The 16,893-nt window shown below is 40.2% G+C and overlaps 1 protein-coding gene across 2 annotated transcripts in view; it reads left to right on the top strand.

Moving 5' to 3' along the window:
- Positions 1 to 16,893, top strand: part of LOC115438121 (SH3 domain-containing protein 19-like) — a 69,475-nt gene that overhangs the window by 26,010 nt on the left and 26,572 nt on the right. For both annotated transcript variants that reach the window (XM_030161508.1, XM_030161507.1), the window contains exons 3-6: positions 897 to 937; positions 6,252 to 6,351; positions 6,710 to 6,845; positions 11,154 to 12,624. In XM_030161508.1, coding sequence (XP_030017368.1) covers positions 897 to 937; positions 6,252 to 6,351; positions 6,710 to 6,845; positions 11,154 to 12,624 — 1,748 coding nt within the window. The remainder of the gene's footprint in view (positions 1 to 896; positions 938 to 6,251; positions 6,352 to 6,709; positions 6,846 to 11,153; positions 12,625 to 16,893) is intronic.

The following is a 16,893-nucleotide window of genomic DNA, read 5'->3' as shown; positions in this document are numbered from 1 at the left end:
TCAAATGTTCGGATTCTATTAGTTCAGAACTAACATCAGAACAGGATTTGAGTTCAGTCCAAACAAAGGAACCAACATTATTGAATAAAAGAGTGTGAAAGAATAATAAATAAAATATAAACAAAAAAGAAAAACAAAAAACTAAAATGAACCTCCACAAAATCTGCACCTGAATAAATACCTAAAAATATCGATACAGTACTTTGTGATATCAATACAGTATTGGAAAATGAAATATTGTGATATATTGCAGAACCCATATTTTCTTACAGCCCTACTCACAACTCCACATTTTTCTCTTTGTAAATGTAAATATTTTCATGTATTTATACTAAAACAAAGTAGAATTTAACAAAAAATGTGAATAACCTGAACAAATGTGGAAAACTTGAAATGTCTTAAGAAAAATAAGTGCAATTTTAACAATATTCTTTTTGTTATTAAATGTTTTGTGTGTTTGTAGATCCACTGTGATCTGTCCGTTAGAATGTACATGTGGAAATGATAAACTGAGGCAGAATAGTGTTCAAATTACACTGATTTGTTCAGTTGGTTCATGTTCTTCACATTGTTTGAGAGGATAGTTTGTAGACGGAAACATTTTCATTGTTTAATTTTACTTTTTTCACTGTAAAATATAGAGGAAAGTTTGGAGTTGACATTATTTCTGTATTATTCTGTTCCTATTTTTCTGGTTTGGTCCACTGCAGATCAGATTAACTGAATGTGGAACTGAACTAACAGGAGTTTGACAGACCTGCTCTAGAAGTTACACTGGTATAAACTGAGAGTTGTGTAGAAGTTCAGGGTCAAATGGTAATGGGAAGAAAAGCATGTCAGGGAAGAGGGGGAGGACACGGAAGAGAAATAACCTTTTTTTTTTTCTCTCTTTGCAGTCAGGGTCCTCTTTCCTCCATCAGAGCAGTGATCAAGAGAAGTAAGTATCCATGTTCATCATATTCCGTATTATTGATCTTTTTTTTTATTGTTTGGCCTGACAAGCCTTTTATCTCAATGCATTAAAGTGCAAAGCTGAATATGCAAATGTGAGGACTTAATGTATAATTCCAATTTTGCAAATGAACTAAAACAGGTCATACTACAACTTTATTGTTTAACACAAAAGAGACAAATAAATCTGTGTGATATGATTCACTCCAGTTCCAGGTTCTTGATAAGATAAGATAAGATAAGATAAGATAAGATAAGATAAGATAAGATATTCCTTTATTGATCCCACAATGGGGAAATTCACAGTGTTATCAGCAGCATGAAACATACACGTACACGTAAAAACAGTCATATAAATTTGAATAAAAAAGTGTTTAAAGAGGATAGTGCAAATATGGTTTGGTATGATGTAGTGCAATGGTTATAATATATATATATATATATATATATATATATATATATATATATATATATATATATACAGTACAGGCCAAAAGTTTGGACACACCTTCTCATTCTTCTCATTCTTCACATTTTCTTTATTTTCATGACTATTTTCATTGTAGATTCTCACTGAAGGCATCAAAACTATGAATGAACACATGTGGAATTATGTACTTACCAAAAAAGTGTGAAATAACTGAAAACATCTCTTATATTCTAGTTTCTTCAAAGTATCCACCCTTAGCTCTGATGACTGCTTTGCACACTCTTGCCATTCTCTTGATGAGCTTCCAGAGGTAGTCACCTGAAATGGTTTCCTAACAGTCTTGAAGAAGTTCCCACAGATGCTTAGCACTTGTTGGTCCTTTTGCCTTCACTCTGCGGTCCAGCTCACCCCAAACCATCTCGATCGGGTTCAGGTCCGGTGACTGTGGAGGCCAGGTCATCTGGCGCAGCACTCCATCACTCTCCTTCTTGGTCAGATATCCCTCACACAGCCTGGAGGTGTGTTTGGGGTCATTGTCCTGTTGAAACATAAATGATGGTCCAACTAAACGCAGACCGGATGGAATGGCATGTCACTGCAGGATGCTGTGGTAGCCATGCTGATTCAGGTTGCCTTCAATCTTGAATAAATCCCCAACAGCGTCACCAGCAAAGCACCCCCACACCATCACACCTCCCCCTCCATGCTTCACGGTGGGAACCAGGCATGTAGCATCCATCCGTTCACCTTTTCTGCGTCGCACAAAGACACGGCGGTTGGATCCAAAGATCTGAAATTTGGACTCATCAGACCAAAGCACAGATTTCCACTGGTCTAATGTCCATTCCTTGGGTTTCTTGGCCCAAATAAATCTCTTGTGTTTGTTGCCTCTCCTGAGCAGTGGTTTCCTAGCAGCTGTTTGACCATGAAGGCCTGATTCACGCAGTCTCCTCTTAACAGTTGTTGTAGAGATGTGTCTGCTGCTAGAGCTCTGTGTGGTATTCATCTGGTCTCTAATCTGAGCTGCTGTTAATTTGCGATTTCTGAGGCTGGTGACTCAGATGAACTTATCTTCAGCATCAGAGGTGACTCTTGGTCTTCCTTTCCTGGGGCGGTCCTCATGTGAGCCAGTTTCGTTGGAGCGCTTGATGGTTTTTGCGACTGCACTTGGGGACACATTCAAAGTTTTTGAAATGTTCTAGACTGACTGACCTTCATTTCTTAAAGTAATGATGGCCACTCGTTTGTCTTTACTTAGCTGATTGGTTCTCGCCATAATATGCATTCTAACAGTTGTCCAATAGGGCTGTCAGCTGTGCATCAACCTGACTTCTGCACAACACAACTGATGGTCCCAACCCCATCAATAAGGCAAGAAATTCCACTAAGTAACCCTGACAAGGCACAGCTATGAAGTGGAAACCATTTCAGGTGACTACCTCTGGAAGCTCATCAAGAGAATGCCAAGAGTGTGCAAGGCAGTCATCAGAGCTAAGGGTGGATACTTTGAAGAAACTAGAATATAAGAGATGTTTTCAGTTATTTCACACTTTTTTGTTAAGTACATAATTCCACATGTGTTCATTCATAGTTTTGATGCCTTCAGTGAGAATCTACAATGAAAATAGTCATGAAAATAAAGAAAATGCGAAGAATGAGAAGGTGTGTCCAAACTTTTGGCCTGTACTGTATATATATATACAGATTTGAACACACAGAGGTGATGCCAGTGAATGCAGAACTGGATCATCATACTTTACAAACCACTAGTTACAATCATTCTGGAGCAGTTTGTGAAAAATCCAATGAAGGCGAGCTCCAAATAGCTGCTACTAGGGATGGAACCAGATGAAAATTTCATATCACGGTTATCGTGACCAAAATTATCACAGTTATCATTATTATTGCAGTATTATTGAAATTGTGCCCAAATGTTCAAAAAGTACTGATACACACACTGAAATAATTTAACCGAGTTGTATTTAAAAAAAAAAAAAAAAAAACCCAAATATAATAACAGTCCCAGCGTCCCTTCTGTGTCAGAAACATTCACATATTAACCCTTAGTGGTCTGAGCCTATTCTGTCTGTTTTTCAGTCCTTTTGATTTGGCCTTTATATACTATAGAAACAAATGTTTACTATACCCATGTTTGGATCTGTTTTTTCAGCACAACTTCATCTAGATCATCTGTCTATTATTTTTTCACTTTAACCTACTATAAAAACACAAAAGGACAAAAAACACAAAAAATATATAAAATCTGATTTAAAAAATGTATATAATTTATTGCATAAATAACACACAGATGCTTAACGAACCTTTTCACAGACTTTAAAAGTGAATATTGGTTCCAAATATTAGGTATAGAGAATTAAAATTGTAATAAATTCAAACTATACTCAAATATTTGACATAAAAGTAGATCTGTACAGAGGAGTTTTCTCTGGAAAAGTGCAGTAATCAGACACAGTTATCATGAGAATTAGAATTTAAACAGTAATACTAACCGTCTGTGATTTTACCGATGTTTATCATTATGCCGGTAATCTTCCATCCCTACCCCAGAATGACTGAATTCTTTCTAGTTAGTTTTCTAACAGAATTTTGTATGTCTTTTTATAAGACACATTTCTGTATATATACACTTTAAGAAAAAAACAAAACGAGGGGAAAAACCAGCTGTGCTCTCTGAGGTCACTGCTGTAACCACACAGTGGGTGTGCCCAAACAACAGTTCTGCTAACAAGGTTTCTGAACTCTCTTCTTCTTCTTCTTCTTCTTCTTCTTCTTCTCCTTCTTCTTCTTCTGCTTCTTCTTCTTCTTCTGTTCCGTTCTTCTTCTCTCCTTGATCTTCTTCTCTGCTTTTTCTGCTTCCTTCTTCGTCTTCTTCTCTTTTTCTTCTTCTCCTTTCTTCTCTTTCTCTTCTTCTTCTCCTTCTCCTTCTTCTCCTTCTTCTTCTCTTCTTCTCCTCCTTCTTCTTCTGCTTCTTCTTTTTCTTCTTCTTCTTTTTCTTCTTCTCCTTCTTCTCTTTCTCCTTCTTCTTCTCCTTCTCCTTCTCCTTCTCCTTCTCCTTCTTCTTCTTCTTCTCCCTTCTTCTTCTTCTTTTTCTGTTTCTTCTTTTTCTTCTTCTGCTTCTTCTTCTTCTGCTTCTTCTTCTTCTTCTGCTTCTTCTTCTTCTCCTCCTTCTGCTTCTTCTTCTTCTTCTTTTTCTGCTTCTTCTTTTTCTTCTTCTTCTTTTTCTTCTTCTCCTTCTTCTCTTTCTCCTTCTTCTTCTCCTTCTCCTTGCTTCTCTTCTTCTTCTTCTTCTCCTCCTTCTTCTTTCTGCTCTTCTTTTTTCTTCTTCATCTTTTTTCTTTCTTCCTTCTTCTCCTTATCCTTCTTCTTATCCTTCTCCTTCTCCTTCTCCTTCTTCTTCTTCTTCTCCGTCTTCTTCTTCTTTTCTGTTTCTTCTTTTTTCTTCTTCTCGATTCTTTCTTTTTCTTCTTCTTCTCCTCCTTCCTTCTCCTTCTCCTTCTCCTTCTCCTTCTCCTTCTCCTTCTTCCTAATGCTTTGTATGTCATTCATTTAAATCTGCAAAAGAGAGCAGATCTTTTTTGGCAGACCTTTATTCCATGTCCATTTGTACCGTGGCCTGGAAATGTGTGGCTATCTGAAAATGGAAAATATGCCTAAAGTCCTCAGTTTGGTTTGAACTTTTGTAGGGTCATAAAATCCAGCAGGCAGCTGGTGGTTTTTAACTCCTTTAACACTGGTGTCCTACTCTTCTCCTGTCCAACACATCACATATACATTAGTTTTTGTACAGGCTCAAAGCTCTGTCAGAGTCATGTGAAGTGAACCTTCTGGACCTAAGCCAGACATAAACAAAGCATTATGGTAATGGGTTTGTGCTTATTTTTACACATCTGTCAGTTTTGTTTCAAAAAACAACTGTATGCGCTTGCAGTGGCAGTTTGGTTCATGGTAGAAAAAACATTATTCATGTAAGCTGCTGCATAAATAATACTAAAAATACATTGGTTTATGTAGTGCTTTTCTAGGTACTCCAAGATGTGTACACAAAGTGTTAAACAGTACTCTTAGACCAGGGCTGTCAAACTCCTGTTAGTTCAGTTCCACATTCAGCTAAATCTGATCTGCAGTGGACCGAACCAGGAAAATAAGAACAGAATAATATAGAAATAATGACAACTCCAAACTTTTATCTGTTTTAGAGCGAAAAAAGTAAATTTACATTATGAACAGGTTTCCATCTACAAACTATCCTTTGAAAAGATGTGAATAACATGAACAAACTGAAAAAATCAGTGTAATTTGAACACTATTCTGCCTCAGTTTATCATTTAAACATGTACATTAGAACTGACAGATCACAGTGGATCTACAAACACACAAAACATTTAATGATAGACAGAATATTGGTGCAATTGTACTTATTTCTCTTTAGAATTTGTTCAGGTTATTCACATTTTTTTTTGCAAAATTCTACTTTGTTTTAGTGTAAATAGATGAAAACATTTCCATTTCCAAACAGAGACATTGTCAGTTGTCATTATTTCTCTGTTCTTCTGATAGTATTTGACTGGTCCTGTCCACTGCAGACTGAACTGGTCTGAATGTGGAACTGAACTAACAGGACTGGGCAGATCTGAGTGGAATTTATGCAGTTCATAAATTTATCCCAGAGCCGGACTGGACCCTTTGGGGGGCTGGATTTGGCCCCTGGGATGCATGTTTGACACCTGTGTCTTAGACTCTCTAATTATGAATTGGTTTTTGCAGTACGATCATTCTGTTTTGCTGTGACATACCTGGTTGTCTGTATTTTTACTTCTGTGCTGTTTTCATTCTTTTTTTTTCCTGTCAGCGTCCAACAGGTCGACGTCACTCTCTGAAACATCCAGAGAAAGAGAAAGAGACAGAGAGAGAGAGAGAGAAAGAGACAGAGAAAGGGACAGAGACAGAAGGTAGGACACTGTTAGAATATTTTTAAGGTTTTAGTCCAAAACCAGAACTAGTCAGTGTAACTAAACCAGATGCAGGTGTGTAGTCCAGCTCAGTGTTTCCTTAGTGCCCAGATTAACCACTGTCCACATAGTTTTGTACTTAGAGGTGTCTGTTTATTCACACAGTGGTTTATCCAAACTAAAGTAACTCAGCAGAACCCATCAGTAGCTCTTGTTGAACACTGAGGTTTTCTTTTGTGTTGTGTTTTTCATGTTGTGCTTCTCCAGGCTCTTCTGTTGTTAATCAACATATGCATCAGTGTAGCTAATTATGCGAGTTGTATGTCCTCCACTTCCTGTTTTCCTGACCCGTTGCTAGGCGACCAGAGATCACCATCCTGTCAGCAGAGCCGCTGGCCTCCACCTCCTGGTTCCCTGGGGCTGCTGCAGGATTCCCTCCTCCCCCTCCTCCTGCTGCACAGATCTGGGGACCCACGATCCCTCCGTCCATACAGGTAATTATTCTGTAGATGTTCATGATGTCACAGTATTTTTGTCTGTTCCAGTGGTCACTGTGTCATATCAGGTGAATGTAGAGTCAACAGATCTTGTTGTGTTGTGACTAGGGATGGGAATCAAAAAGAATTTAACGATTCCGATTCCATTATTGATTTTGCTTATCGATCCGATTCCTTATCGATTCTCTTTGGCTGAGGGAATAAAAGAGTACAAACAGGTGTGTTTGCATTAACTGTCTTTTATATTTCCATCTGCACAGAAAATAGAACAGATTAGGGTAGTACAAAAATTTTTTTTTTCAGATTCTCTGGATTCGAACCCTGCATTTGGTTCCATATCTGGCCAAATTACTTTGGTCCAAATTTTATGCAAATTAATTAATATTCAGAGGTGTCACAGACAGGTGCAGATGTCTCTGTATACTCTAACAGAACTATCCAAATGAATAAGGCAGATTAGAATAATTTGTAATTTTCTTCTCCAAATCAAACTGACACTCACATAAAAATGTTCATTAGAAAGTCCAACAACCACTGTTGGTTTAATGAAATGACCAAAAATGTTCCTGTGTTCTTTGACAATTTGTTGCCAGTACTGTTTGTGATCTGCATTTGTTGTTCGGCTACAGTTGAAGTCTGGAATAAGCTCCGCCCCTCTGTCAGTGACATCACTGACAGCTTTAGTGGAATGCCCAGTTTTCTCCTCCTTCTGAAAGTCTGCATCATCAGCCCAGTCTACTGGAGGAACTGTTCAGAATGTTTGTGGCAGATCCAAAGGTTCAAACAGACGCATGGTGCTGGTGGAGACAAAAGCCCTGATCTGCTTCCCTTCACAATCTGATGGATGAAGGACATCCCAACGCTTTAGAGGAACCAAAGAACCTGCATTTAACATCATGGTGTCCACCATCAGCTGCTTCTGCTCTGGTGTCACACTGGAGTCACAGAATGGACCACAACCAGTTCTACACTCCAGTACCACAGATGTGGGCGGAGTTACTTCATCCATATATTTACTCCAGTACCACAGATGTGGGCGGAGTTACTTCATCCATATATTTACTCCAGTTCCACAGATGTGGGCGGAGTTACTTCATCCATATATTTACTCCAGTTCCACAGATGTGGGCGGAGTTACTTCATCCATATATTTACTCCAGTACCACAGATGTGGGCGGAGTTACTTCATCCATATATTTACTCCAGTACCACAGATGTGGGCGGAGTTACTTCATCCACATATTTACTCCAGTTCCACAGATGTGGGCGGAGTTACTTCATCCATATATTTACTCCAGCACCACAGATGTGGGCGGAGTTACTTCATCCATATATTTACTCCAGTACCACAGATGTGGGCGGAGTTACTTCATCCATATATTTACTCCAGTTCCACAGATGTGGGCGGAGTTACTTCATCCATATATTTACTCCAGTTCCACAGATGTGGGCAGAGTTACTTCATCCATATATTTACTCCAGTTCCACAGATGTGGGCGGAGTTACTTCATCCATATATTTACTCCAGTACCACAGATGTGGGCGGAGTTACTTCATCCATATATTTACTCCAGTACCACAGATGTGGGCGGAGTTACTTCATCCATATATTTACTCCAGTACCACAGATGTGGGCGGAGTTACTTCATCCATATATTTACTCCAGTTCCACAGATGTGGGCGGAGTTACTTCATCCATATATTTACTCCAGTACCACAGATGTGGGCGGAGTTACTTCATCCATATATTTACTCCAGTTCCACAGATGTGGGCGGTCTTACTTCATCCATATATTTACTCCAGTACCACAGATGTGGGCGGAGTTACTTCATCCATATATTTACTCCAGTTCCACAGATGTGGGCGGAGTTACTTCATCCATATATTTTCTCCAGTACCACAGATGTGGGCGGAGTTACTTCATCCATATATTTTCTCCAGTACCACAGATGTGGGCGGAGTTACTTCATCCATATATTTACTCCAGTACCACAGATGTGGGCGGAGTTACTTCATCCATATATTTACTCCAGTACCACAGATGTGGGCGGAGTTACTTCATCCATATATTTACTCCAGTTCCACAGATGTGGGCGGAGTTACTTCACACATATATTTCCAGCTGAATCCCTCAGACCTTGGTTTTGATAGTCCTGCTCTTCTCTTACAGCTCAGCTCGTCTTTGCTGAAAATGAACAATTAGTCCATTTACAGGAAACTTCAGCAACTTGTGCAACCTCTAAAACATCTGCTTTTTCTTCCAGATTTTTTCCTAAATCACCTTTTGAATGAATAAACCTAATGTAGGGTTCTAATGGAGGTGATCTGAAACCGTATTTTTTACCAGGATTGTTGGACCACCCTAATAACATAGTATGAACAAATAATAATAAGAGATGATGCCGGGGGGGGGGGTTAGTACGGTGAAAGTGAAACTAGACTCTTTACTAATTCCTCTATTGCTGCATTTTCATTGCGTGGAACCGGTTCGACTCTGCTCATTGTTGTGCTCCTCATTTCCTTTCCCCTACCTTCAGAAACTTGTATTTGAGGGGGTTCCACTGGAACCAGAACTGGACTCGGATGACGGCCTGGTGTTCACTCTGCCGCTAGATTAACAAGCGCCGCTAAGTAGTGAATGAAATGAATCACATGTGGACAAATGATTGAACAGATTGGAGGGATTCCACCCTTTTGCTACATTCCAACCAAAACAATGCAGCGTATGCGTGACATCATCGCGCATGCGCAACAAAGGCGGAATCGATAAGCAGAATTGTTAAGCACGCAGGCAAACGATTCCAAAGAATCGAGCTACTGGGATCCGGTTCTCAAAAAGAACTGGTTCTTGATTCCCATCCCTAGTTGTGACTGAGCGATATGACGGACTGCAGGTTGTTCCCCTATCAGTCATTACTTGCTGTCTTTCATTGTGTGTGATATCATTTGAAAGGAAGTGTTAGCAACCAACTACTATGAACAAGAATGTTAACAAACAACACTAATCAAAGTGGTGCGTGTGTGTAGTGTCGAAAAAAGCCTTATAAATAAAGGAAAAACAACTGTTGAGACCCCCAGCATCAGCATGGTTCATTATAACACTCTACATGAGCTAAATGAATACTGTTGTTGAAACAACCAGTGTTCATTGCTATTCCCAGTTCAGTGTCTTAGGTGTATTGGATTGGTCTGTATGTGGGCTTAACCCTGTGTTAGTCTGCTGTGGAGTCCAAACATGAGTCGTCCCCTGGGGTATTTACACACCCCAATACAAACATGTTCAGAGTCGTATTTTTATGTCAAATATCGTCATACTGCTAGTTCAGGATAGATCTACAATCGCTGTTGAATAATTTGAATTGCTTGTAGCTGGTTGATATTGATAAGACATAATACAATAAATAATAATAATAATAATAATAATAATAATAATAATAATAATAATAGTGAGCTTCAACACACTAACCACAAGTATCATTTAATTCCAAATTTATATTACAGAGTAGGCTACCCATACATAATATGTAATTCTATCTCCATATGAATTGTATGTCATTATTTATAAATCATACAAAAATCTCTGTGTTAGTGTGGTGGGGTGACTGAACAGCCCAGAAGGACAAAGCACGTCTACCTCCAAGGACAATCCAAGGACACCTGAGACACAACTGAACCACACTACATGTGATCCACTCCTGTAGAGTTAGAAGAGAACTAGGAGGGAGAAAAAGAAAGAAGTGGACAACTAGAAATTACCAGCACTGAAGCAAAACAGACTCTAAGCTCCGCCCCACTACTTCCTGAACTTCAGGTGGGTCTTTTATTTCCTGTCTTTCATTATTGGACATACTGATTAATCCAGTTGTGTCTAAATTAATCAGTAGTTACAACTAGAAGTAGCAGACACACCTGGATTAATCAGTGTGACCAGTAATGAAAGACAGGAAATAAAAAACCCACCTGAAATTCAGGAAGTAGTGGGGCGGAGCTTAGAGTCCATTGGGGCAACAAAACACCCCAGGGGACTAAGGCAGGGTTAATCACATAGTCTACACCCAGCACAAGTATTAATACAGATCAAGTGCAGTGAGGTTTCATCTCCTCTAACGATGTGACTTTTCTCAAATCATGACGTGGTCAGATGCCTCCGTGGACGTTCTGATGTGTGGGATGAAACATTCTTGGCGTTTGAAAAAATTCAGATTTTCTGCAGTAGTAGTGTTACAGACTTGTAAAATCCTTCCTCTTCGCGTTGTAAACTGTGTTCTGGTGCCTTTGATAAGTGGAGCTGTGTTTCCTTTCAGCCTCCTCCTTCCTATGAGGAGGTGATCAGGGAGAAGACCCAGGAACAGGAGCAGGTGTTGCTCCCTTCCTCCTCCTGCACCTCCTCTTCTTCTTCACCATCTCGTCCAGTTTCCACAACAACTATCGCCACGCAGACCGAGCCAGGCTCCGCCCCCGATCCACAAGACTCACAGGGTGACAGGCAGCTCAGACGACCAGTGAGACCACAGCGGCCCCCCCTCCCACAGCCTTCCAAACCGTCCACTATTGATGACATCACTACCAACCAGTCACCGCTGAACTCGAGTGACAGTGGCAGCGTGGCAACCAGTCCACATACATGTGCAAACACACAATGTTATGACCTCCTCACTGGTCTGTGTTCACCTTTGACCTCAACATCTGCTGCTCAGACTGACCAGTGGGATTGCTCTTCAGCTCTTATTACCACTCAAGCCCCATCGGAGCGTCCCCGGCCACGCCCTCGTTCAAAAATTTCTTTACAGCCCATCAGCAGTGAAGTTAAAATTCAAACTCTGGTCAAACTCAGAGACGACGGTTTGGCTACAATCGCCGCCCGCACACGAAATGACAACACTAACCAAGAAGTAAGTCAGGGAAAGTACTTACAAGAGCTGCTGGAGGCGTTTAGCGCTGACGACTGGGGCTTCCCTGATCAGCGCAGTGACAGCAGCGGGCTCAGCCAATCAGAGAGTGAGGAGGAAGAGGAGGCGGCGGAAGGAGAGGACATGGCCACGCTGAGGGCGAGGATCCAGGCCTTTGAGCAGCAGCAGATCCAGCAGCAGCAGACGCAGACGCAGACGCAGACACAGCAGCAGACTGACAGGAGCTGTGGAGACGGTAACAGCGGGAATATCCAAGCATGTGCTGTCACAAAACGACCTGAACCACGGCCACGCCCACGTCTCCAGGGGCAACCAGCCAAACCATCTCCTCCCACTGTCGCTCCTAAACCCAAGAATTTGCCCCACGCTCCCAAACCGTCCGACAAAGTGTTCTGGGAAGATGATGACTCAGGTGGAGTAGGTGCTTTGAAACCCACTGGGGGGTTTCCCACTGTGGACATAAAGCCAAAACTCCAAGCTTCTCCTGAACCACTGTCTTCTTGTGTACCTAAATCTGATCCAGTTTTGGTGCCCCAGTCTTTAAAAAGCAGTGACAAACCCTCAGTGTCTCCTAAACCCCAGTGTGCGACAGAAAACCTCCCATCCTCTACCTGTGCTCCGGTCCCAGCACCCAGGCCCCCCCCGCCAAAGCTCATCCCCTCTGTTACTGACCCAAGCACCAAAGCCCCCCCCAGACCTCCAGTCGCTCCTAGAGCCAGCACAGGAACAGCCCAGGATAGAAGCTCTGCCGCTGGGCACGTCACACCACCTGTACCCCCCAGACCCTCAGTGGACGTGAGCGACGGAGGGCAGATGGAGACCAAGGCTGAGAACAGTGACATACAGGAAACTGCGGACCAGATGGGTGAGTGTTCGGAAAGCCTCTGTCAGTCTGCAGACAACGTCACACAGTTTATGTAACCACTGTCAAACCGTAAGTAGGGCTGGAAGAAAAGAGGAGTTCTGCAATATATCACAATATTTAATTTCATGATACTGTATCGAAATGAAAAAGTACTGTATCGATATTTTTAGGTATTTATTCAAATGAAGATATAGCGGAGGTTCATTTTTGCTTTTTATTTTTCTTTTATATTTTATTTTTTATTGTTTAACGCTGTTTTATTAAATAATGGTTATTTGAATCATCCTTAAAGCACTTTTTATTGTCTGAGAGGCAGATGGTAGTTCCTTTGTTGGGACTGAACTAAAATATTGTTCTGGTGTTAGTTCTGAACTAATAGAATATGAACATTTGAACAGGATCTTATGAATGAATGAATGAAATCTGTATTTCAAACATGTCAACAGTGAAATCAAAACAAAAATCAACTAACAAAATGTAAGTACTGGTACATAAATGATTGATAAGCAAACAAACATCAAAATAAATAAATAATAATAGTAACAGTAAGTAAATAATAATAATAATAAAATAAATGAAATGGAATTATACATGCTTGAAAAGGCAGAGGAAGAAGTAAAAACTTATGTATTCCTACCCCCAATTTCTCTTCCTTATGATCACTATATAGCAATTATTTTATATGAATATTAAAACAACAACAGACATCCTTTTTCCTATATACACTAATATGATAATACCCATTTACAACTTTTCCTACCAGATATTAATATCAGATATTAATAAAAACTAAAAAGAACAAAAACAAGCAAACAAACAAAAACACATATACATACATAATATAAATACATATAATATTCTATATTGTCCTATATAGTAATAATATACTCGTATATCCATATTTAAACTAGATATTTTGAGCACATATGTGTCAAAGCCCCACTCTGAAAACCAACCAGATCCCCCCCTCAGGCCCTTTCCTCTGTGTATTTTGTAAAAATCATTTGTTTGTATTTGTTTTTAAACTGCTTGATGTCTGTAATATCTGTTAAACATGATTTCAGTTTTAAGTTTTTATAGAGGAAAATTTTCTGATGTAACATTAGATCGTGTTCTGATCAAATAAAAATGTTTTTAGTATTTGTGCAGATTTACGCTGTAATTCAATTCTTCCAGGAAATAAAAAAAGAAACAAACAAAAAAACCCCCACAGAAATTGCCTTTTTAACAGTATCATGATAAATCGTGGTACATTATATCATGATCCTAGTATTGTGATGTGTTTCGTAACACCAGATTTTTGCCGATACACAGCCCTAACCCTAAGCACATTGAATATACAGGGCTCATAGTTTGCACATCAGAAGAATGCACAATAATGTAGATAAATTCTATGTAAATATAAGGCGTGCATTTAGTGGCCCTCTTAAAATAAATTTTTGAAAAAATTTAAATTCATCGCAGTTCTGCACTGATGAGCGTCTTTTGTCTTCATATTACACATCAACTTCAAATGAAACCCATGAAACTATAAACGGTGGTGCCAGTGGACTCTGTGTTGACCTCTCTACATCAGTGTATAAGATCTACTTTTGGCCATAATAAAATAAATAAATAAATAAAGTTATTTCCACGCCCAAACACAAACATCTGAGCATTTATGCAGAAAATCAACGGGGCCTTGTTTTCACATTTACCAGATGTCTTAACTAGGAATTCTCATAATTAGGGCTGTGTATCGGCAAGAATCTGGTGATACGATACAAATCACAATACTAGGATCACGATATGACATATCACAATATATCACGATACTGTTAAAAAGGCAATTACGACGACCATGAGGCAAGCCCCGCACCCGATGGCTCGACGTCATTGCGGGCGACCTCCATCAACATGAAGTTACCATGGAGGACGCAGAGCAGCTGGCACAAGACCGCCAGCGATGGAAAACACTGGTTCACCTGGTCGGCTCAACGCACCGGGACGGGACACCTGCTCTGTCGCAGCAGCCCTAGTAGTAGTAGAAGTAGTAGTTTCTGTTTTAAATGAGTATTTCCTTGAAGAATTGAATTCCAGCAGAAATCTGCCCAAATCCTAAACACATTTGTATTTGATCCCAACAGGATCTAATGTTCTATCAGCAAATGTTCCAACTGTGTTCAAACTGAAATTCTGTTTTGCAGACATTCCAGTTTTAGATCCTGTTCAAATGTTCAGATTCTATTAGTTCACAACTCACATCAGAACAGGATTGGAGTTCAGTCCCAGTAAAGGAACTCCCATCTGCCTCTCAGACAGAAAAAAGTGCTTTTAGGAGGATTCAAAGAAACATTATTTAATAAAGCAGTGTTAAATAATAAGAAATAACATATAAACAAAAAACATAAACAGAAAAACAAAAATGAACCTCCACAATATCTGCATTTGAATAAATGCCTAAAAATATCCATACAGTACTTTTGAATATCAATATAGTATTGTGAAATGAAATAATGTGATATATTGCAGAACCCATATTTTCTAACAGCTCTGCCCATAATAAACCAGTGGCTGAGCCTTTACTGCTGACAAACTGACTGTAAACTGGAGCTATGAGCACACAGCTGTCATTACTATGAGTTCAGTCTGGGCTCAGTAGCACTGGACCGGACCAACAGGTTTTTACAGACATGTCAGCTCCTGTGATACTTCATCTAAAACGGTTCTTAAACCACCTGACAGTATTTTTGTGTAATTGTGTTGTATTTGTGTGACTCTGCAGCAGTGAGTGTCGCTCATGCTGATGCACAGATGTTAATATGCAGCGTGAATGAAGTGTGCTGTTCCCTGTTGACACAGCCAGGCCTTTAGATTACACCTTGGCTGGGCCGACTAACGGTGTGCCCAAATTAAATGTCCCCAAATTAGTGTCCCCAAATTAAAAATAAAAAAAGGCCAGAGCAGAGTGTAAACGAAAGTATCGACTCACTCGCCCCTGCTTTTTTCCTCCCGTAAAACACATCGGTTATAATATACAAGGCTTGTTCATAACGACAGAGAAAACATTGACAACAACACATATGTACCGAACAGGAAAGCACAAGTATTCATGCTTCCCGCAGAAGTCATATTTTGTGATAACGTTAGCACAAACACAGAATCCAAATGCAGAACTCCGACAACAAAAGTTAGTTCCAAAAGGTTTATTGTTCACACACACAGGTGAAAAAATATAATGAGTGACAGAATCTTGAGGATAATGGTTGGGGATTTTCTCCTCAGATTCGTCCTCCGGATCGAGGGCAGCAGCCCGTCTCCCCGAGCGGTGTTAGGAGTATTTTCCCCGACTGGGGAAAAGCAAAGGGAGGTCAGGGACGGAAACAGGTCATACACAGGCAGGCTAACAATCGAGCAACAGGACTTAAGGACTAGGCAAACTCACGTACCGGTAGTCAGGGCGAGAAGGTCAAAACCAGATCAGATGAGGCAGACAAAAACCGACAGGGATCAGGCAGAAGACGAAAAACCGAGGAATCCAAAAACAGGTCAAAAAACAGGCAGGCAAACGAACAAACGAGGTCAAGTACGCTGGTCTGAACTACTGGAGTTACAAACTGGCGACTGACAAAGGAAAAGACAGGGTTTAAATACACAAAAGGGAGGGAAGACAACTAGACACAGGTGGAGCAAATTAGGGCGGAGACAGGTAATCAGGACAGAGGTCAGGAGGAGCGGGGAACAGGAAGTAAGACGACAGACAAGACACATGAGGGAAAACTTAACAAAATAAAACAGGAAGTGACACACAAAACATAAAAGACAGACAAGACCAGACTATTGTCTGGCAGCAGGTATGACATATTTGCGCCGTTTGATTGGTCTAAATCACCCGTTTCGGCCAATGAGAGGTGATGAGAGCTTGGAGATTGACTCGTACGTTGTACGCCAAAGGTTTTCTCTCAACAACCATGCCTCGTGGGCGACCTATAAGTTCAGGCCGCTCACATAACAAACGCAGTGAAACATATGACATATGAATTATCTGCCTGCATGCAGTCCTGTGATTTTGGAATTAAAATCAGCTGGCCATATGCTGATCAATACTTCTGGAAATTAGACTTGTGGAATCCATGCCTTCATACTCTTGAATATATCTGAAATAGTCTGAGAAAACAGGAATTACTGTTGAAAAATCTAATCCCGCACCCACCCCCTCCGCCGATTCCAGCATCTGATGTGCCCAAATTAAGGTAATCTAAAGCCCTGACAGCTTATCTACCAGATAAC

The sequence above is a fragment of the Sphaeramia orbicularis genome, chromosome 18 (assembly GCF_902148855.1).
Source record: "Sphaeramia orbicularis chromosome 18, fSphaOr1.1, whole genome shotgun sequence".
Lineage (NCBI taxonomy): Eukaryota > Metazoa > Chordata > Actinopteri > Kurtiformes > Apogonidae > Sphaeramia > Sphaeramia orbicularis.
The sequence above is the reverse complement of the archived record's forward strand: the minus strand, read 5'-3'. Positions and strand labels throughout refer to the sequence as shown.